The following is a 19,938-nucleotide window of genomic DNA, read 5'->3' as shown; positions in this document are numbered from 1 at the left end:
CAACACTATTTCCAAAGAGCCTAAATGTAGAACCCGGAAGTGAGAAGTAGGAAGTAGACTATGGAGGACAATAATAAGGTTACACCCTCCCAGGGCAAGGAATGCTTCCGTGCCGGCGCGTGTAAGGTGGCGAGAAGGGGAAGCCGGGGGATGGCTTTCCCTGAGCCAAAACCGCGGGGCCCCGAGCTGCCGCAGAAACGGTTGAAGACGTTGGACTGCGGGCAGGGGGCGGTTCGAGCTGTGCGATTTAATGGTGAGAGCCTTGAACTTTCCGAGTCCTCCTCCCGCCTCCTAAGGTCGACGGCCCAGTAACCCCCCCTGGTGTTCCCCAGTGGATGGCAATTACTGTCTGACTTGCGGCAGCGACAAGACCCTGAAGCTGTGGAACCCGCTGCGGGGGACGTTACTGCGGACGTACAGCGGCCACGGCTACGAGGTGCTGGATGCGGCTGGGTGAGCCGGGGGGCCAAGGCGGGATCGGGGCGCTGAGGCCAGGAACAGAAGTAGATGCTAAATATTCTGTGCTCTGCCTTCTAGCTCCTTTGATAACAGCAGTCTTTGCTCTGGAGGTGGGGACAAGGCGGTGGTGCTGTGGGATGTGGCGTCAGGGCAAGTCGTGCGGAAATTCCGGGGCCACGCGGGGGTGAGTGCAAGCAAGAAGGGGTCTCATTAAAGCAAATCTAATTAGCATGTGGGTGGTAACAGGGATCCGCGCCCCCCCCCCCGCAATTACAGCGCAAGGATCCTTCCCCATGGCCCCCACTTCATCAAGCCCCATCCTTGCAGTTCTCCCCAACTCTTTGATCTCCCTTACCCTTAACCTTTTTCCCTTGCTTTAACTTGCACTGGGAACCCTGCTTTTGTCCTCATCCTCTAAGCGGCAGTTCCTGTTTCGCAGAAGGTGAACACAGTACAGTTTAATGAAGAGGCCACAGTCATCCTGTCTGGTAAGTCCAGGGCCTTGGCAGGTGGGCCCAGGAGACTGCCTCCACCCTCTAAACCTGATCCACCTTCATGCTGGCCTTACAGGCTCTATCGATTCCACCATCCGCTGCTGGGACTGTCGCTCTCGGAAACCTGAGCCAATACAGACACTGGACGAAGCCAGAGATGGTATATCCAGCGTGAAGGTGTCAGACCATGAGGTCCTCGCAGGGTGAGTGGGACCAGGACCTTGTCGCTCGCCAGGTGCCACCGAGGTTCACAGTTGTCTCTGTACTTAGATTAAAAAATCTACTCTCCTCATTGTGCTCATAAGGCCCTGCATGGTCTGGTCTCTGTTGTGCTCTCAGCTTTTATGTGGTTGTTGTTCAGACACTAAGTCGTGTCCAACTCTTTTTGACCCCAGGCACTGTAGCACTCCAGGCTTCCCTGTCCTTCACTATCTTCTGGAGTTTGCTCAAACTCATGTCCATTGAGTCAGTGATGCCATCCAACCATCTCACTCTCTGTCGCACCCTTCTTTTGCCCTCAATCTTTCCCAGCATCAGTGTGTTTTCCAATGAGTCGGCTCTTGGCATCAGGTGGCCAAAGTATTGCAGCTAATTTCTGTTAAATATACCACACATGCTTCCACTCTGGGACCAACATGCAGTTGCCCTTTCTCCACCTGGACTGTTCTATACTACTTGGAGTGTATCTGAGCACCTCCTACAGGTCCCATTTTTAGTCAGTGAGCATACAGCAGTGAACAAGATAGAAAAACAAGGAAAACCCCTGCCTACATAGATTTGACAGTCTAGCTGCAGGAGACAATTAAAAAAAAAATTCCCATGCAGGGCTGCCCAAGTGTTCCCACAACCTGAGGGAGTGCTGATCCCACCACTGGGGGTGTTTGGACTGCTTGGCCTGTCAGCCCACCCAGTTCCCACACATCCCCCCCTTGAACTGAACATGGTTGGCTCCTTTCTCAGCCTCAAGCCTCAATTCCAATGTCATCTCCTGGGAGCTGATGCCCCTCAGTCCATGAGGTTCCACTTTGGCAGCAAGTGCTCCTGGCTTGGTAGCAGCTGTGTTCCAAGTCTCTGCACAGGGTCTGGCCCAGAGAGGGAGCTCAGTAGAAAGCAGAAACAGATGGAATGGGACTTGATTAGCCCTTGGGTCTGTGTCTTAAAGCCGTTGCCTCAGAATTCCACTTTTTTTTTTTTAATATTTATTTTTAATTTACTTATTTGGCTGCATCGGGTCTTAGTTGCAGCATGTTGGATCTAGTTCTCTGACCAGGGATTGAACCCAGGCCCCCTGCATTGAGAACTCAGAGTCTTAGCCACTGGACCACATGGGAAGACCCAGAATTCCACTCTTGAGTTCACGTCAGTGTGTTTTCCGTGGCCGATCCTAAGCATGACGTGGCAGTGAAGGGTACTGGGAAGGATAGGTGCTAGCCTTGCCCTTGGGCCCCTGGCCAGGTGAAGAGGATACAGGGACATCAAAGCTGGCACCCTAGACCTACAGGCCCCTGCAGTGCTTCAGCTGCAGCCGCCCTGTCTTGCAGTTCCGTAGATGGCCGGGTGAGGCGCTATGACTTGAGGATGGGGCAGCTCTTCTCAGACTACGTGGGCAGTGAGTGTGGCTGGTGCTGGGGGGCAGGCAGGGAAGGTGGGGACAGCCCAGGGGACCCAGCCTGACATGCCTGCCCTCCCCTGCCCTCAGGCCCCATCACCTGCATCTGCTTCAGCCGGGATGGCCAGTGCACCCTGGTGTCCAGCCTAGACTCCACCTTGCGGCTTCTGGACAAGGACACAGGGGAGCTGCTGGGCGAGTGAGTCCTCAGGAGCGTGGGGCCCCTTCCCCACCCCCAGTAAAGCCCGCCCCTAACCCCCGCTCTGACTCCACTCACCCCCAGGTACACGGGCCATAAGAACAAGGAGTATAAGCTGGACTGCTGCCTGAGCGAGCGCGACACACATGTGGTCAGCTGCTCTGAGGACGGGAAGGTGTTCTTCTGGGACCTGGTGGAAGTGAGCCTCCCCACCCCCACTCCACGCTGGGGTGCCTGCCTTGTCCTTACCTGAGTCACCCTCAGGCCTGAAAGGGGCGGGGGGTGTTCTGTTAGAACTGGGGGCTAGAAGGAATGAGAGAATGAAGAAAGAAGGGCAGCCCTGGCAAAGAGCACAGCACATGCCAAAGCTTGGAGGTGTGGCGCCCATGTATCGGTCAGGAAATGGAAGTGCTGTGGATGGCAGTGGCGGCAGCAGGATCCAGGTCAGGTGGGGCCGCTGGGACTGACCCTCGGGGAGGGAGGGTGATGGTGGCATCTCACCCCAGGTGAGATGGGGCTGTAGTTGTTCAGGAAATCGGAGCCATGTCTGAGCATCCCTGTGATTTCCCCCCGTGAGCCCTGTAAGCTCTGTCCTGATGTGTCTCAGCCTGGTGGGGACGTCAGAATGGGAACTGACCAGCTAGACTTCATGGGGTCAGGGCTGGGGCTTGGCTACAGAACCCCTTAGAGGATGAAGGAACTGGAGGGCCCTGGAGAGTTGAGGAGCCAGCTCTCCCTTTGGGAACTCAGAAGGCACCAAGGTTTTGCCTACATCTCGAGGGTCCAGTAGACTGGCAGTCATCCTGCAAGGGAGGGCACGTGAAAGGACATTTTGCAGGTGGAGAGAGGAACCCGATATGTTGAGACTTGACTGCAGGGTAATAAAAGGAGGGAGCATCAAGGCTGTCAGGTGGGCTGGTGGAGCCCAGGTGGCAATCTCTGGGCACAGTCTAAAGGCAGAGCCAAGAGGATTTACTGACAAAAGGACTTGAGATGTAAGAGGAAGATCCAAGGTGTCTGACCTGAGCACCTGGAAGGACAACTGACTGACGGGCTCAATTTGGGACTGATTAAGTTTGCAATGTCTGGGAAGCAATTAGAAGCATTATAATGGAAACCGGGGGAGAGGCGGCCAAGAGGAGGGAGACACACTGAAGACCACTGCCCACCCCTCGCTCCACAGGGTGCCCTGGCGCTGGCCCTGCCTGTGGGTCCCGGTGTGGTGCAATCGCTGACCTACCACCCCACGGAGCCCTGCCTGCTGACTGCCATGGGGGGCAGCATCCAGTGCTGGCGGGAGGAGACCTACGAGGCTGAAGGTGCCCCAGGCTGAAGCCAGGGGACCCACTGCCAAGGACAGAGACACAGCCTAAGGAGGACCACTGAGATCATTTATTCTAGACATGCTGCTGACCAAGGAGTGGGGAGGGGCTGGGTCTGCAAACTAATAAATAGAGGAGGGGGGGTGAGGCCTCCCTGGGGCTGCACCATCCAACGTTCAGTCCTCATTCTTCTCGGGCGTGAAGGCATCTACCTTCTGGGCAAAGGTTTCAGCTACAAGCAGCGGGAAGACCAAGGAGGCGTCAGCATAGACCTATGGAGGGAACCCAGGTGAGCCAGAGGATCCACAGCTGCAGCCTAGGAGACCCTGTGCTCCAGCTGGCTGGCCGACCCTCACCTTGACAGGCTGTGCATCCATCCGGATCTTGCCCCATGAGACAGCTTCATCCGGCCGGGCACCTGAGTCAGAGCCATCAAACTCCTGGGCAGTGTTGATGTAGACGGCATAGTCAGCGCCATTCCGCTGTGGGGAGGGACAGGATGGGCTGGTCAGCCAGACAGACTCCAGGGCAGGACACTAGCTAAAGGCACAGGGATGTGTCCCAGATAAAGGAAGCTCTTGGTGGCCTTCACTGCAAGGGAAGGGCTCCATGTCAATAACTGGGCCAAGTGGGGGTGTCATGGGATGCTGGGCAGTGGGCGGCTTTGCTCCAGACTCACCTAGGTTGCAAGAGCCCACCCACATCTGCCACCAACTCTAGAGAAGACTTCCGCACCTCTTCCCTCTCTATGGTTCCCACCCCAGTCCCACTGTTTGTTCCCCACACAGCAGCCAGAAGGTGCCTGTGAGCACCTGAGTGGCCCTCAAGGCCTTGCACTTTGTGGCTGTCACCTCTGGCCTCACCTCCTCTCACTCTCCCCTTCATGGCCTCCAAGATGTGCCTACATCAGGCACCTCAGAACCTTTGCACTGGCCAGTCCTGCCAGAAACTCATCTCACGCCCACTCCCTAAGTTAACCACATGGTTCATGAGAGCAGCCCCTGAAAAACCTCTGCTCACAGGTCACACTTCCCAGGAAGCGTTCCCTTTTCTGAATAGCATGCCTTTCTCCTGCCCTCTCCTCGTCATCCCTGATTTTTCTTTGTAGCCAGTACATGTCACCTTGTCACTGGTTTGCTGTTCATCTCCCCCACTAGAACATCAGTTCCAGGAGGGCAGGTATCTTGGCCTGTCTAGTCCACAACTGTTTCCCAGCACATGGCATGGGCCTAGTACACAGGCCTGTCTGCACAGCAGGCATGAGTACCACCCCCCACTAGGGGCCACACAGTCTGCATCCCTGCTCACCATGAGGTTGGCATTGGCGATGTGGTGCTTGACCATGCCACCACCCAGGATGATCATCCCCGTGCGCTTGGCGAAGATAGCCTGTGTGTTGATGAGCCTGAGGTCTGGGGGAGAGGGCTGAGTCAGGCCACCGCAGGCCCAGGCAGCCCTCCTCCCTTGCTCCTCTGGGGCCCCAACATCTTACCATCAACAATGTCCAGGACCAGGCCTGGGTTCTTATAGGAGTGGAAGAAGATCATGTCACCCAGCGAGCCATCTGTGAGTGCTGGGCTCAACACAGGAATATGGTTCTAGGAAAGAGCAAGACAGGAGGGGGGCCAGATCTAAGCCCTGTAGGGGCAGACTGCAGGTGTTTCCTCTCTGCCTGATTCTGGGCAGGGTGCTTAACTTCACTTGGGCCTGGCACATGAAGAATGGTAGTTCTTGTTTTTCTGATTGCTGGACCCCGGAGCCTCTGAGGAGCATGGGGCCCTCCAAGAGTCCCCATGGGAGCTGCTAAGTATTGCCCAACTGCTTCCCAGCAGTCTAGGAGTAGAGCCAGAATGCCAGATCCACAGTCAATAGCTGTGGGACCTCAGACAAACTGTCTAACTTCTCTGTTTCTGAGGCTCCTTATGTTGGAGCAGGAATGAGGAGACTAGTACCAACTACCCAGGTGGCTGTGAAAATGAAACAACACATGCCAAAGCCTGGCATCTTTGCCCCCGCCGGTCCCTCACCTTCTGGGCCCAGTAATACACGGACTCTGGGTTGTTTATCTCCTTGCCAAGCCGGGCGATCATCTTGGAAGGTGTCCACTTCACACCCTAGGAGGAGACATTGGCTTCAGGCAGCGGCGCCTCCCCTGACACCCACCATGCCATCAGCAAACGCACCCTCCCCCAGCCCCAGGTTGCTCCAGCCTCACCTCTGTGTTCTGCTCCAGCACCATCTGGTCCAAAATGGGCATCAACCAGTCCTCAAACTTGCAGTAATTGTCATTGGGCACCAGCAGGTTTCCAATCCTGGGGACAGAAGGTGGATAGGCATCAGGGCCCAGGACCCTCAGCCTGCCTCCCTTACCCAGCACCGCTCAGCCCCCACCCACCCACCTGTTGATCCCGTTCTCACGTAGCTCCTTCCCCCTGAGGCTGAACTCGCCCAGGTATGTGGGCGCCAAGCACTTGATGAAATCCTCCTCCACACCCCCAGCTGTGGTCACCAAGACGTCCACCTGCAGCCACAAGGCAGTGAAGTTACCCCAAGCAAAACTCCTAACTCCCAACTCTGATCCAGTGACCCCTGTGGGGAGCTCTGCTGCAAAACAAAACTGACCCATATCTCCCTGTCTCACTTAAATGACCAGTAACCTTATTGCCCATTAAGACCCAGAGAGCCCAAGGCCACACCCCCACCAGGTCCCACCATGTTGTGCTGCACGAGGTAACGGATAGTCTCACGAATGCCTGAACTGATGAGGTTGGATGTGTAGCCCAGAAAAATGGTGCAGCCGGTGAGTGGGCGTCGGCTCTGGGTCAGGTCTGCATGTTGGTCTTCATCCTCGGATAGCGGCTCGAGTTTCTTCTCTATCTAGGTAAGGGCAGAGTTGAGTTAACCTCTGGCCCCAAATTCCACCCCAAGGACCCGCGGCGGGTTTTGGTGTCAGACTCCCCGCCCAGGCTCTGCCCACTCAGGGACAGAGAAACACTTCTACCTGGAACAGGGGAAGGAACACCCCTGTGTAGGCTCTGCCCTGTTCACAGCCCAAGTCTCAGGTCACATGCTTAGGTTTTGCCTCTCTTCATGAATCCGAGAGCATCACTTTTTCAGGGCCGACCCCTCTCCCCACCGGGAAAAGCAAACCCAAGCTCAGGTCCGGGCGGGTGTAAGGGTCCTCCTCCAATTCCTCGCTCAAAAGCACTCTTTAGCCCAGGCTCCGCCCCTTCCATAATACTTTCACCTGTTACCTAAAACGCCCGCTCCCCGCCCCCGCCCCGCCCCAGAATCAGTCCCAACCACTCCCCAGCACAGAAACTCCTGGGCTCCATACTCTCTCCCACTATTGGACGAAGAACACACCTCCCAAAGAAGTCCCGCCCCCAGCTACCGCAGGGTGCTACTGGAGGCCACGCCCCCTCAGCCCAGGAAGTCTCACCCAGGCCTCACCATGGCGTTGACTTGCTGTACCGCGCGCCCGAAGTTGGTGGCTTGGAAACCAGTGGTGCTGAAAGCCTCTAGCAGTGCGCGATAGTCCACGCCACGGTTGAAGTCGTAGCCCCGGACCTGCGCGGTCTCGAACGGCAGTGCCGAACTGTGCTTCAGCACGGCGGCCAGTGCCGCAGCGGGCGCCTCCCTCTCCTGGGGACCCTCCATTGTCCTGCAGCTGCACTCTCAAGTCAGAGCCGCCCCAGGCCAGCCCTCTGGCGGCCTCGAACTGCTCTAGGCCCCGGCACGCACTTCAGTAGGAGACTCAAGGCCTGGGGAAAACCTGGGGAGGGCCGGAAGTTGTGTAATCACATGACCCGCCGCGCCCGGAATCAAGGGTGCGGCCATCTTGTCTTGTACAGTCCGTAATACGGAAGCCGCGAGGAGCCATTATTTATATTCCGTATGTTCCCAGCCGCCGATGAATGATTTTTACTTTTACTGCCGCCTGCTGGAAACCCACCGCGTTGCGTGGAGCTTGCCGGTTCGTGTCTACCCTCTCAGAGAGAGAATGGTTTCTCAAACGTTGCCGTTAGACGGAATTCGAATCACCAGGAGGTATCAGACAGTTTGTGCCTCGGAGAGTCTCTCGTCAAATTGGAACAGTGATTGCTGTTCGTGTCTTGCAAGTCTCCTGAGCCTCCATATGCAGCATAACCCCTGGTCTTCTGTCTCTGGCAGCTGAGCTGCCATATCCTCTGAGAAGTCTTCCTTGACTTTCCTCTGGGTAAGGGATCTCCTGTGGGATCCAGGGCTGACATCTCTTTCCCTCTAGCGAGCCTGTGAGATGCTAGAGGGTGGGGGTCTATGATCTCATGGGTCCTCCTAACCATGCATAGGGTTTAGTCCAGTGAGACCCCTGTAATCACTCACTCTACAATTTATGGAGTCTGCACTATATACTGTGTGCTTCCCTGGTGGCTCAGTGGTAAAGAATTCATCTGCCAATGCAGGAGACACGGGTTTGACACCTGGGTCGGAAAGATGCCACATGCCTCCGAGCAACTAAGCCCATGTGCCACAATATTGAGCCTGGGAGCCACAACTACTGAAACCCACGTGCCCTAGAGCCCATGCTTTGCAAGAAGCCACCAAAATGAGAAGCCTCCACACCACAATGAAGAGTACCCAGAGACCGGGTAGCAATGAGGTAGAAATATTCCAGCACAGCCAAAAATAATAAATAATTTTTTAAAGAAAAACCCTCTTATTGTGGCTTCCCAGTAAGAGTAATACTCGGGCTCTTCCCTGTGGCCTAAAAAGGCACTGACTTGCCTACCCTCATCCCCTACCACTTGGCCGCACTCACTTTTCTCCAGCTCCACTAACCTGACTGTTCTAGAGCCCAATAAGCTCTTTCCTGACCAAGGGGCAATGCGCTTGCTGCTCTCTCTGCCTGGAACACCTGCTTCCCCAGCTCCTCCTCTGGGCCTCAATCCAAATGTCACCTCCTCCAAGAGGCCTGCCCTGACCACCCGCTCTTGCTCTTACCTTGCTTTTATTTTTCACAGTGCATGATACATTCTGTTTGCTGCTGTTCATCCCTCCCTGCCATCCAGCTCTGTGAAGGCAGGATCTTGTCTGGTTTCACTGCTGTTCTCTTCACTCTGTGCAGTGCTGGGCACACATTGGGATCTCAGCAAAAATGGATGAAACACACACGAAGAGGTCAAGGTGATCCGTGAAGAATGAAGGAGGGATTGAAAAGGATTCAGAGAGGACAGAAGGTGCCAGACCAGGCAGGGCCCTGTGGGCTGTAGTAAGGAGGGTGGGTTTTATTCTCAGGGGCTGAGAAACCATAGGAGAGTTTTTAAAATGAAAAACTGATTTTTTTTCTCCAATTTATAAAACTGTGGTAGAATACACATAACATGAAGTTAACATTGTAACTTTTTTTTTTTTTTTTTTTAAGAAAGAAAGCTCTGTAGTCTGTCTCTTCTTTAAAAGATACTTATTTGACTGCACTGGGTCTTACTTGCAACATGTTGTATCTTTAGTCATGGCAGGAGGGATCTAGTTCCCTGGGATTGAACCCAGGCCCCCTGCATTGGGAATGTGGAGTCTTAGCTACTGGACCACAGGGAAGTCTCCCACTGTAACCATGTTTAAGTCCACAGTTCAGAAGCATTAAGTACCTTTACATTGTTATACAACCGTTACCTCCATTCATCTCAAGAACTCTTGCATCTTCCCAAACTGAAACTTTGTACCCATTAAACACAACTCCCCATCCCCCTTTCTCCTCAGCAACTGGCATTCTGCTTTCTGGGATTCGACTACTCCTACCTCACATAAGGGGAATCATGTATTAGCTGTCATTTTGTGACTGGTTTATCTCACTTAGCAGAATGTCTTCAAGTTTCATCCATGTTGTAATGTGATTTAACAGATCCCGCTGACTTACTGGAGTAGAATGGGGTCAGGGTGTGCAGGGCAGGGGAGACCAGACAACTGCACTGGTCCAGGCAAACTGAGATGGGGGGCAGGACCCCAATGCTACCAACAGGGTGGGGAGAAGTGACCAGTCTGACAACCTAATTTGAAAGTTCATCTATAAACTGCATGGTGAGCTCTGTTCAATACTCTGTAATGACCTATATGGGAAGAGAATGTTAAAAAAAAAAAAAAAACCTGGATATATGTGTATGTATACCTGATTCACTTTGCTGCGCAGAAACTGATCCAGCATTGTAAATCAACTATTCCAATAAAAAATTATTAATTAAAAACAAAGAAAGTTGTTCTGATGGCTCTTGATGAAGGATTAAATGTAGGACTACTGGAAGAAAGGAATGAAGGAGTTAAAGATCAGAACCAGGGCAGTTGGGTGGATGGTGGTGAATTTGGGGGATGGAGGTTTGGGGTTGGGGGAGAGGATCCAGAGTCCAACTTTGGCCAGGTTAGGTGAGAGACAACTGAGAGGTGGGGGTGATGGACCGAGGAGGGAGGAGGGTCCTCATGCGGGTCAGAGGTCAGGGAAGGGGCTGGGACACAGGGGAAGCCATCAGTGTAAGTAAGTGAATTGAGTCATCTGTGGATAAGGACCCTGGGTCATGAGTATAGACAGACACAGGAGAGGCAGGGCTGCGCCTGAACCAGGGTTCACGCTGTGCCTCCTCACGTCAGAGAAGGAGCCAGTTAGCAGGGGATCAAGCAGATCTGTGAGAGCCCGGGGCCCCTACACTCCCCCAGTAAAGGTGACACATGACAGAGCAGCCACTGGGCCTCCTGGGGCAGGGACCCCTTTGGCCTCGGCAGCTGCTGTTGCCGCTAGTGACATTTCACTCCGTGAGTGTCCTGGCTTCAAAGTCTCTGCAGGCATTGTGGGGGATGGGGGGGCGGTGTTGGAGAGGCTGGGCTGGGGGAGGGCTCCAGAGTGGGGCCGCAGGAGGAGGACCGAGCAGCCAGGAGTCAGCCAGAGTCTTCAGTTGAGGTACATGGTCCTGACGGGTTGGGGAGCAGCCACCCCCATGCCTCAGGCACCAGGGACATAGGAGGAGGCAGGAGCTTGGGGTTTGGGGTGCAGCCTGCTGCCTGTGGCTCTGCTCACCCTCCCTCAGATGTCCAGCAAGGTGACCATTGGCAGTGACATTGGGCAAGCCCGCCGGGCCGTGGAGCAGCTGCGGATGGAGGCGGGCATTGACCGCGTGAAGGTGAGGACCAGGGTGAGGCGGGCGCGTCTGAGAGAGCAGGGCAGGTGGACGGCCCAGCCCAGGTCGGGCTAACCGGGTTGGTCTGCAGGTATCCAAGGCAGCTGCCGACCTGCTGCAGTTCTGCACAGAGCAGGCCAAGAGCGACCCGTTTCTCGTGGGCATCCCAGCTGCCACCAACCCCTTCAAGGAGAAGAAGCCCTGCGCCATCCTGTGAACCCTGTAGCCCGGACCACCCAGGGGGCCTCAATAAAGATGAAGTGAGTGCTCCTCAGGGCATGGCTTGGCCAAGCTTCCGTGGTGGACTTTGGGTTTGTAGGGACCAGGTGTGGGGTGTGCCTGGCCCAGCCTCCCTCCTCGCCCACGCCAGGGTCACGGCCACAGAGGCACACCCTGGACCCTGAATAGAGGAGCATGCCCCTCCCTCACCTACCCCTTCCCTGACTGCCCCCCTCCCCATGGCCCAGGGGGTAGCATTAGCAGATGCCCGGTCCCACTGCCCAAACACCCAGGGTTAGAGTCCCGATCTACGTATCAGCATGTGTCACACACACACACACACAGTTCACACACGCAGGTACCATCATACAGACAAGTGCCACTTCTCAAGTGTCTCCCTCTCCCTCACAGAAAGCACAGGAGACACAGTCTCGATCCCTGGGTTGGGAAGATCCCCTGAAGAAGGAAATGGCAACCCACTCCAGTATTCTTGCCTGGAAATCCCATAGACAGAGGAGCCTGGAGGGCTACAGTCCATGGGGTCGCAAACAGTCGGACACGACTGAGCAACTAAACAACAACAGCAAAGCACATATACAGCCTGACTGGCCTCCCTGGGGACATTCGGGCACACATGATCCCTGAAATGCACCCGGGCAGGCGCAGGCGCACCCAGAACACCCCCCCCCCACAAACACACACACAGCAGTGGCTGTCGTCCAGGCTTTCAGGCCCCATCTCACAGACACACACCCATCCCTGGTACCCTGGCCCCAAGCAGGGAGGGACAGAGCCCTCAGATGACACCAGGCTCACACTCCAGGCCGGAGCACCAGTACAGCAGGTTTATTTCTTTGCTCTCAAGGCAGAGCCTGCATCCAAATCATAACAAAAACAGGGCCTGAGGGTGGGGACCAGCCCCCTTGGGTGGGCTGGAACACAAAGCTCACCTCCCCTGGCGTGGGGCCCAGCCCAGGGACCCCACACGGCCGTGGCCAGGACCCCTTGTGCCATAGGCTTGTGGGGCAGGGCAGAGGCAGCACCAGCATGGGGGAAGGTCCCCGCCCCCGGGAACAGAGGTTATGGCCCCCCCTGCCGGTAGGCAGACCCACATCCACATCCACCTGCTCAGGCCTGCAGCCTCCAGACCTCCAGCGACAGGCCCCCAGAGGCAGCCACCACCAGGTTGCCCTCGGCACAGATCTGTGAGGACAGGGACAGGAGGAGTCAGGGGTGCTCTCGGTGGGCGGGGGTGGCGCGTGGGACAGGGCCTTACCCCATTCAGCACATTGTGGTGGCTTCGAGTGCAGATGGTCCTTGGTGGGTCTGTGGGCACGTGTACCTGGTGAGGGGCAGTGGGCAAAGGTCATGGGACGTGTCCCCGACAGGTAAGGGTGGGTAGAGAAGAGGCACCGTCCTGGGCCCTCACCCGGATGGTCTTGTCGGTGGACGTGGTGTACAAGGCCCCCAGGGAGTGCTTGATCCCCGTGATCTGAGACCTGTGGCCCACATCAAAGGACTGGGGGAGGGAGGGACAGGTGACACTCAGGTGTGGCTCTCCCTAGGCCAGTGCCCCACTGCCCCCCAGGGGTTAAGAGGCGGGGAGGCAGCCCAGGGAGAGTCGGGCAGGGGCGAGGGCCTCGGCAGACCCGGACAAGCTGGAAGCAGCCACTGCGGTTGGCAAAGACGTGCAGTAGGCCCTGGTTATCGCCAGCCCAGAGCTGAGGTTCCTGGTAGGACATGCAGAGCAGGTAGGAGTCCAGCTGCAGGAGGGACGGAGATGGAGTGGCTCAGGCCAGTCCAGGCCACTCCACGCAGCCCCGGCCCCCTGGGCCCCCGGGGGATGCCCCACCTGCAGCCGCTGCAGGACACTGTTGGCCCGGCGGTCGAACACCACGAGCGTGTGGTCCTCGCTGCCTGAGATGATGTGCCGGTCGTCTGCCAGCAGTGCCAGCACGGCGCTGGAGTGCAGCCGCCGGCTCTTCAGCAGGGCTGGGCCAACTTTGCAGGTGAGGGGTCAGGGAGGAGGGCAACATCAGAGCCCCCTTGGAGGCCCCCCTGGACCCCGGATCTCCATCCTCCGTGGCTTCCTCTGGGGGCCTTCCAGTCCATCACCCCATCCCACGTGGAGACAGGGCTTCCTCTGCCCCTAGTATCCCCACGCAGCAGTCACCTTTGTGGCCCCCAGCACAACACAGGCCACTTGGAGTGGCCAGCCTCTGGTTGTGTGATTGTTACCCAAGTCAGACTGTGAGGACCAAGTGTTTCTTTTCCCAAAATGACCCTGGAGACCCCAGGTAGCCCTGCTCTCCCCACCTAGGCCCCAGGGCCCACCTCTGGGATCGTAGACGGTCACCTTCTTGTCGTAGGTGCCGGTCACCAGGATATCTGGCCGGTAGGACAGGCACAGCACAGCTGCCTTGCCCCTGGGGATGCACAGACCACAGAGCTGGGGAAGGGGCCAGACAGAGCGCTGCCCATCCAGGCCCTCCTGCCCAGGTCCCCTCACACTTTATCTCGCCAAACTGCTGCCCGTCAGCCGCCATGTCCCAGAGCTTCACTGTGCTGTCCCAGGAACCGGAGCACACTCGGTGGTCCAGCGCTGCCAGTGACCACACCCAGCCCTGTGGGACCAGACCCATGTCCTGTGATCTTCCCCATTTCACAGAACCCAGAGTGAGTCAGCACTGAGGAGAGATTAGAGCTCAGGTCTGTGGGTCTGACTTCAGAACCGAAAGACCTGCATGTTGTTTTTGTGGTTTAGTTGCTAAATCATGTCCGACTCTTTGAAATCCCATGGACTGTAGCCTACCAGGCTTCTCTGTCCATGGAATTATCCAAGCAAGAATACTGAATGGATTGCCATTCTTTCTCCAGAGGAACTTCCAGACCCAGGGATCGAACTCATGGCTCCTGCATTGCAGGTAGATTCTTTACTGCTGAGCTACCAGGGAAGCCCAAAACATGTACACCCCCACCTAATAATGTTCCTAAATCAAGTACTGCAGAGCCTTAGCACCAGCACAGGTCGAGGCCACATGACAATGTGATTAAGAATAGGACCTCCACAGAAATTCTGTGGTGGTCCAATGTCTAAGGCTCCCAGTGCAGGCGGCCTGGGTTTGATCCCTGGTCAGGGAACTAGATTCCACGTATCTGTAAACCTGACATCTGAGCCCCTACTCTATATGAGCCTGAGTGAAGCTCTTAATGCATAGTCACCTCATTCAACCTCATCCCAGTTGACACTGGACAGAAGCAGTAAGTGAGGCCCAGAGAAGTCATATATGACTTTGACTTTACCCAAAGTCACACAAACAATAGCAGACCAAGATTGAAATCTATGAGGTCTGGAACTTTCCTGGGGGCACAGTGGATAGAAATCCACCTACGAATGCAAGGGACACAGGTTAAATCCCTGGTCTGGGAAGATTCCACATGTCAAGGAGCAACTAAACCCATGCACCACAACTACTGAAGCCCATGCGCCCTAAAGTCTCACACTGCAACTACTGAGCCCATGTGCTGCAATTACTAAATAAACCTGCTCTCACCTAGAGCCTGTGCCCCGCAACAAGAGAAGCCACCGCAGTGAGAAGCCCGAGCAGTTCAACAAAGAGTAGCCCCGGCTCGCCACAACTAGAAGAAGCCAGAGTGCGGCAATGAAGACCCAGCATAACCAAAAAATAATAAAAATTAAAAAAAAAAATCAATGAGGTCTGGTGCCAAAACCCATGCTCTCAGCCACAGTGGCCTGCCCAGGCCTCCTAGCTCCTACCTTTACCTGATCTCCTATCCCCTCACCTTGTGAGTGCTGTTCTTCTGGGTCCCCAGGGTCTTGACCAGAACCCTGCTGGGCTCCACCCCCAGCTGCTGCAGGTCCCACAGGTTGACATTGCGATCTCGGGAGCCAGACAGGCAGAGTGTCCCACCCTGGGAGAGGAGCGAGGTGGTGTGGTAGGGGTCACCCTGGCCCCCCACTTCCGGGCCCTCCACCAACCCCTGTCTCACCTGAAGCAGCAGCACCGAGTCAATGGAAGCAAAGTGCCCATCGGCTAGGCAGAAGTACTCAGCCCTGCGCCCATCATCTGCCCAACGCGACAGGTGCTGCTCCAACTCAATGCAGGCCGTCGGCCAGTCAAAGTCCTCCTCTGTGGGATGCAATACCAGGGTCCCCAGTGGGCAGGAACCCTGCCACCCACTCCAGCTGTCCAAGCTCACCACTGGCTTCCGGGGAGCAGAAGACTTGGAGAGAATCCCACTTGGATCCCACACCCCACCCAAGGAAGCCCAGGCTCTAGCTTTGGGACCACCAGCCCACCCACCTGCCATGCAGGTCTAAGGCTGCTCCTTACCGTTTCCAGATATTGGGTAACTGTAGCCCCAGGATCACCTTCCCAGGCCTCATTCTCCAACCTCAGGATGTTAAGGTCCTGCCTCACCCCTGGCTCTGGTCCAACCTCAGCTTCACCCTCCCTACCCCTTTGGCTGGGCACAAGAGTTAGGACTACATAACTAACCCTTCCTGTTTTGGCCACCTGAACCAGACCCATGGAAGCGTTTCCCAAAATCAGTATCCCAAACCTGGGACCCTTGTCAAAGAGCAGAACCCAAGCCCTTGACCCAAACATCTATATTTTAATCAAGCTGTTCAGTAAAGTCCCATCAATTCAAGACCAGCAGGCTGCATTATCCTCTAGGGACCAAAGACTTTGGTGGCAGAAGGAATGACCACCAGCCCTTGTCTGAGATCACAGGTTAGACCCTGAACTTGAGGATCTGTGACTGCTGGTATCAGGGATCCCAACCTCTAAACCATAGCTTAGGTTCAAGTGTTGGAGGCTCTGGACCTGTGTCCATGTCTCACCCTCACCTAGGCCAAGACTCTAGGGGTAAGGGACTTTGACATCACCAGTTGCTGCCTTAGCATCTACACCCAGAACCTGGGGATTCTTTGTCTTACTTTGAGCACCAAGCAGCCTGACAGCCTGAGACTCTAAGTCGCTGTAGCAACCCCCGGCCTGAGAATCATTGGATCTTGAGTTCAGGGACCCCAGTTATCCAGGTAGATTTCTATAGCCTCAGGATCCCAAGTATCTGCCTCATGGTCCACCCAGAGGTCAGGAGCTTTGGTACTACCAGTAACTACCTCAGCCACCCTGAACCAGGACAGCCAGGGAGTTTTCTCCAGTGGCTGTGCTCACGACACCCTGGACCCCTTCCCCCTCGCCCCAGACCTGACTTGGGCAGGCGACCCCCGGGCGCGCGCACCTTCCACCACTGGGTAGGGCGCCCGTACGCGGCGCTGCGCGCGTAGCCTCCAGGTGACACGGTCACGCACGAGGTCGCGCAGCGCGTGGCAAACGCGTGGCAGGACATGGAGCACGAGGCGCGCGTCGAGGTAGGCGCAGATCTCGAGCAGCAGTTCCGGGGGTAGGCTCAGCAGGCCCGGAACCGCCACGGTCGGGCCCTTGGACGCGGCCCGCGGTTCCAGAGCGCCAAAGGACACCGTGGGCGTGGGCAAAGGAGGGGCGCGCGGGGGTGCCAGCCCGAGTTTCGGAGGACTGAGCACGCGGGCCACGTAAGCCTCAGCCTGCGCGTCGGGGTCAGGCTCCAGCTCCGGGTCCGAGTCATCGTCCCAGGTGTGGGGATCGTCGCGCGGCCCTGGAGGCAGCTCCATGGCGACCGGGTGGGCGCGGCTGGCCCTGCTCTGTCAGACTCAGAGCCCGCGTCCTGTCTCCTAGGCAGCACGAGGGCACTTCCGGCGCTGCCTGATGACGTTAAGCGCCAGCCGGAACCAAGCAACCCGCGTGGAAACTGGCCGCGTGCTGGATGCGGGCTCCTCGGAAAGGTCTAGTTCTTAAGCTGCGTCGACCTTGGACTGGAAAAATCCCGATTCTTGGTTCCTGCGTTTATTAAACTAGCATGTCTGATGTTGCTGATGCAAAGGGCCATTGGACTCTGGTTTGAAAAACACGGCCCTAAAGCACTTCTCACAGACACGGAACCTAAGAAATAAATTTCTTTTCCTGGTTCGAAGTCTAGGCATGCTAGTGATTCCTGTCTTTTCTTAGCGACCCAGAAACACACTGCAGAGCCCTCGGTGAAAGTTAAACAAATTCTAAGCAGCACTAGCCGGTTCCCTCTTCTGATATCCACGTGGCTCTTTGCTCAATCACCTTAGCAGAGTACCCTAAGTACCCAGAGTACTATAAGACTGATCATTTTCCAAAACGTACTTTCTCCCCTCCCCCCACTATATTTTTCTCTATGGGACATACCACTGTTTTACTGGTTAGCTTTATTTTTTCTCACTAAAATGCACACAATTGAATGAAAATTGGTTGTGTCAGCATTTAAAAATTTCTTCCAGGTTGATGCAGGTGATCGTTGGGTTGTACAGAGGTTGCAAGATTTTATCCTGAGGCCTCTGCATCCCCAGATAAGAGATTTTTTATTTGCCTTTAACTGTTATGCATGTTTTCCTGGGTCCCACAGCCTTGACATTGGGCTGAGCATTATACAAATCCAGAGTTGTGAAACCAGCCGAAGAGTGCTGCAAGGTCTTGCTCTTTGCCACTCAGTTTAGTCTTTAGCCCATGGTGATTTTGAATCTGTGCTGTAGTGAGCTCCCAGACTGCAATTATGTCCCAGAGACTGTGTTGCATGTGCTATATTACCACATTTAATGTTTACTCTTACTTCCCCACTCCTCCAGTTATTTCCTGACCTGATTCCTGTACATCCCATTTCTAAAACTTTCCAGGCCCCCCTCTACATCTCTTCTCTACTGCCAAAACCCAAGGACACAAGAAGCCAGATGGAGACCAAGGGTTTCACAAGAAACTGATCTTTACTCAACAAAGTTCTACACAAGTGGAATCTCACGCCACCTTGGCGCCAGTCCCCAGCACAGCACAGTAACAAATGGACAGACCCTGGAGCCCGCAGGAAGAAAAGGATGAGGGGAAGGGGGGATGTGGGAACGAGAGGGACTGCAGATCGAGGCCAGTCAGGGTCTGCAGCCCTGGGCAGGGGAAAAAGGTTGAGAAGCTGAAACTTCATTGTGCAAAAATCAACCAAAATAAATTAAAAAATTAAATAGTCTTCTTAATAAAAAAAAAAAAGAAGAAGAACTAGAACCAAGCCCCCCATCTTGGATGGAGAAGGGGTTACCAATCCCATCAGGCAGCCAATCCACACACCCCAAGACCCAGCAGAGGATTCTCCAAAGCACTGGAATTACCAGAAAATTAAATGATTTTTTTTTTTCTTTTCTTTTTTTACAAATGGCTTCCAGAGACCTGCTGGAGTTTCACAGCGGGGAACCAGCTGGGTTTATGGAATGTGCACCAGTGCCCCTCTGGCAGGGCCCCAGAGGGATGGATGGAGCAGGCCCCAGGATGCAGGAATCCAGTCAACCCCCACCCCAGCAAATCACAAATTGCAAAGAGGCCCCCAAAGAAATAGAAAGCAGGGAAAAGAGAAAAGAAAACCCCAGAAAGGGGGTTGCAAGGCTTGGTTTCAGTTTCTAGGCCAAATGGGAAGTAACCACCCCTCCACCTTAGGGGAGTCTCTCCCACTGTGAAGGAATCCCCAAACAATCCCACAAGTTTCACTGTCCTAGTCTGGTGGGGTCTTAGGACTTGCTGGGAACTGTGATCAGGAAGTCCCAGGGCCAGAGGTGGGTAAGGGAGTATACCACCCTTCCCTTCCTCCAAGTTTTCAGTTTCTTTCTGGCTGGCAAAACCTAAACCTTTGTCTTCTGTCACCATCAATTAAATGCCCTAGCCTGGCCCTTGTGTTAAAAGTCAGGCCTGAAAGAGTGCTCTTGGAAGCAGAGAAATGAACTGCCTTTGAAACGGACTTGCTTATAGCGGGGTAGGTGTCAGCAGCTCTGGCTGCTCCCAGCTCTCTTCAGTGGAAAAGGTTCCATCCAGCCCAGCATCTCCGTAAGTCACTGGGGCTCAGGGGAGGGAGAAAAAAGGTGACCTCTGGCCAGCCCTGGCCACTTTGGTGGTCCCAACTTTTCTGGCTGGGATGGGAGAAGGAAGGGGACACACTGGCTGAGGCTGCCACAGAGCTGGCAACAAGTGTGCAGAGCAGGTCCAAAGCGTGCGCGTGCTGACTGAGTGGCCCCAAGGTGGCCATCCTCTTCCCCTCACCCCCACCCCAGGGTCCCAGTGGAGGTCCCCAACCCACCCAGCCCTCCCTAATCACTGCCAATTCCGGCAAAACAGCAGAAGCTTCTTAAACTCTAGATGCAGGTTACACGGAAGGCCTTACGAGTTAACTCAGGGGTTCACTAATTCTACTGTCTCCATGCAGTCGGGGAAATGGTGGGGCGGCTGGCCCAGCCTGGCTGGCAACAGCACCCGCACATGCGTGTAGCCATGTGTGTACATGTGAGTGTACGTGTCTCTACAAGGACCCCCCTCCCCGCCTGCTTTTCCCTTGCCTCATCCTAAGCCGGATTTGGTCGGCCGTGTTGATG

The 19,938-nt window shown here is 55.4% G+C and overlaps 4 protein-coding genes across 11 annotated transcripts; 2 read left to right on the top strand and 2 right to left on the bottom strand.

Moving 5' to 3' along the window:
- Positions 1–14: 14 nt before the first annotated feature.
- WDR83 (WD repeat domain 83) lies at positions 15–4,248 on the top strand. 3 transcript variants are annotated; one of them, XR_008701375.1, is made up of 9 exons: positions 15–253; positions 333–453; positions 538–643; positions 899–947; positions 1,030–1,156; positions 2,495–2,562; positions 2,653–2,761; positions 2,846–3,209; positions 3,945–4,081. XR_008701375.1 is itself a non-coding variant. In XM_055543555.1 (9 exons), the coding sequence occupies exons 1-9, from the start codon at positions 61–63 to the stop codon at positions 4,092–4,094; spliced, it is 1,038 nt and encodes a 345-aa protein (XP_055399530.1). In that variant the 5' UTR covers positions 15–60; the 3' UTR covers positions 4,095–4,248. The 3 variants fall into 3 exon arrangements, 1 of the variants encoding a protein (XP_055399530.1); XR_008701377.1 differs by having other exon boundaries at positions 2,846–3,204; positions 3,945–4,076; XM_055543555.1 differs by having other exon boundaries at positions 2,846–2,960; positions 3,945–4,248.
- DHPS (deoxyhypusine synthase) lies at positions 4,134–7,889 on the bottom strand. 6 transcript variants are annotated; one of them, XM_055543509.1, is made up of 9 exons: positions 7,537–7,886; positions 6,796–6,960; positions 6,483–6,604; positions 6,299–6,395; positions 6,111–6,197; positions 5,576–5,681; positions 5,392–5,495; positions 4,440–4,565; positions 4,134–4,355 (listed from the first exon to the last, which is right to left on the bottom strand). In XM_055543509.1, exons 1-9 carry the CDS (start codon positions 7,741–7,743, stop codon positions 4,260–4,262), a joined length of 1,110 nt encoding a protein of 369 aa, XP_055399484.1. In that variant the 5' UTR covers positions 7,744–7,886; the 3' UTR covers positions 4,134–4,259. The 6 variants fall into 6 exon arrangements, with proteins under 6 accessions (XP_055399484.1, XP_055399500.1, XP_055399511.1 ...); XM_055543525.1 differs by lacking the exon at positions 7,537–7,886 and adding an exon at positions 7,085–7,297; XM_055543536.1 differs by lacking the exon at positions 7,537–7,886 and adding an exon at positions 7,085–7,297 and having other exon boundaries at positions 6,796–6,956.
- Positions 7,890–11,135: 3,246 nt separating this feature from the next.
- Positions 11,136–11,442, top strand: GNG14 (G protein subunit gamma 14). The gene is made up of 2 exons (XM_055566569.1): positions 11,136–11,228; positions 11,317–11,442. The coding sequence occupies exons 1-2, from the start codon at positions 11,136–11,138 to the stop codon at positions 11,440–11,442; spliced, it is 219 nt and encodes a 72-aa protein (XP_055422544.1).
- Positions 11,443–12,275: 833 nt separating this feature from the next.
- On the bottom strand, positions 12,276–18,133 carry FBXW9 (F-box and WD repeat domain containing 9). Its single transcript, XM_055543458.1, has 10 exons — positions 16,716–18,133; positions 15,456–15,595; positions 15,249–15,377; positions 13,956–14,068; positions 13,779–13,870; positions 13,297–13,445; positions 13,094–13,207; positions 12,874–12,963; positions 12,721–12,786; positions 12,276–12,647 (listed from the first exon to the last, which is right to left on the bottom strand). Exons 1-10 carry the CDS (start codon positions 17,122–17,124, stop codon positions 12,573–12,575), a joined length of 1,377 nt encoding a protein of 458 aa, XP_055399433.1. The 5' UTR covers positions 17,125–18,133; the 3' UTR covers positions 12,276–12,572.
- Positions 18,134–19,938: the final 1,805 nt, after the last annotated feature.

This window comes from Bubalus kerabau, chromosome 1, assembly GCF_029407905.1.
Source record: "Bubalus kerabau isolate K-KA32 ecotype Philippines breed swamp buffalo chromosome 1, PCC_UOA_SB_1v2, whole genome shotgun sequence".
Classification (NCBI taxonomy): domain Eukaryota; kingdom Metazoa; phylum Chordata; class Mammalia; order Artiodactyla; family Bovidae; genus Bubalus; species Bubalus kerabau.
This window is presented reverse-complemented; position numbering and strand designations above follow the sequence as displayed.

Bases quoted from the DNA above. Each gene is read 5' to 3' on its own strand.
- FBXW9 (XM_055543458.1), bottom strand. From the start codon at position 17,124: ATGGAGCTGCCTCCAGGGCCGCGCGACGATCCCCACACCTGGGACGAT. The intron at 13,871-13,955 runs GTGTGAGGGGAC...GTGCATCCCCAG, and splicing joins CAGCAGTTTGGCGAGATAAA to GGGCAAGGCAGCTGTGCTGT. The intron at 12,648-12,720 runs GTAAGGCCCTGT...CTGTCCTCACAG, and splicing joins ACCACAATGTGCTGAATGGG to ATCTGTGCCGAGGGCAACCT.
- DHPS (XM_055543509.1), bottom strand. From the start codon at position 7,743: ATGGAGGGTCCCCAGGAGAGGGAGGCGCCCGCTGCGGCACTGGCCGCC. The intron at 6,961-7,536 runs GTGAGGCCTGGG...GCCCTTACCTAG, and splicing joins TACAGCAAGTCAACGCCATG to ATAGAGAAGAAACTCGAGCC. The intron at 6,605-6,795 runs GTGGGACCTGGT...TTGTGGCTGCAG, and splicing joins ACCTCGTGCAGCACAACATG to GTGGACGTCTTGGTGACCAC.
- GNG14 (XM_055566569.1), top strand. From the start codon at position 11,136: ATGTCCAGCAAGGTGACCATTGGCAGTGACATTGGGCAAGCCCGCCGG. The intron at 11,229-11,316 runs GTGAGGACCAGG...GTTGGTCTGCAG, and splicing joins CGGGCATTGACCGCGTGAAG to GTATCCAAGGCAGCTGCCGA.
- WDR83 (XM_055543555.1), top strand. From the start codon at position 61: ATGGAGGACAATAATAAGGTTACACCCTCCCAGGGCAAGGAATGCTTC. The intron at 644-898 runs GTGAGTGCAAGC...CCTGTTTCGCAG, and splicing joins AATTCCGGGGCCACGCGGGG to AAGGTGAACACAGTACAGTT. The intron at 1,157-2,494 runs GTGAGTGGGACC...CCTGTCTTGCAG, and splicing joins GACCATGAGGTCCTCGCAGG to TTCCGTAGATGGCCGGGTGA.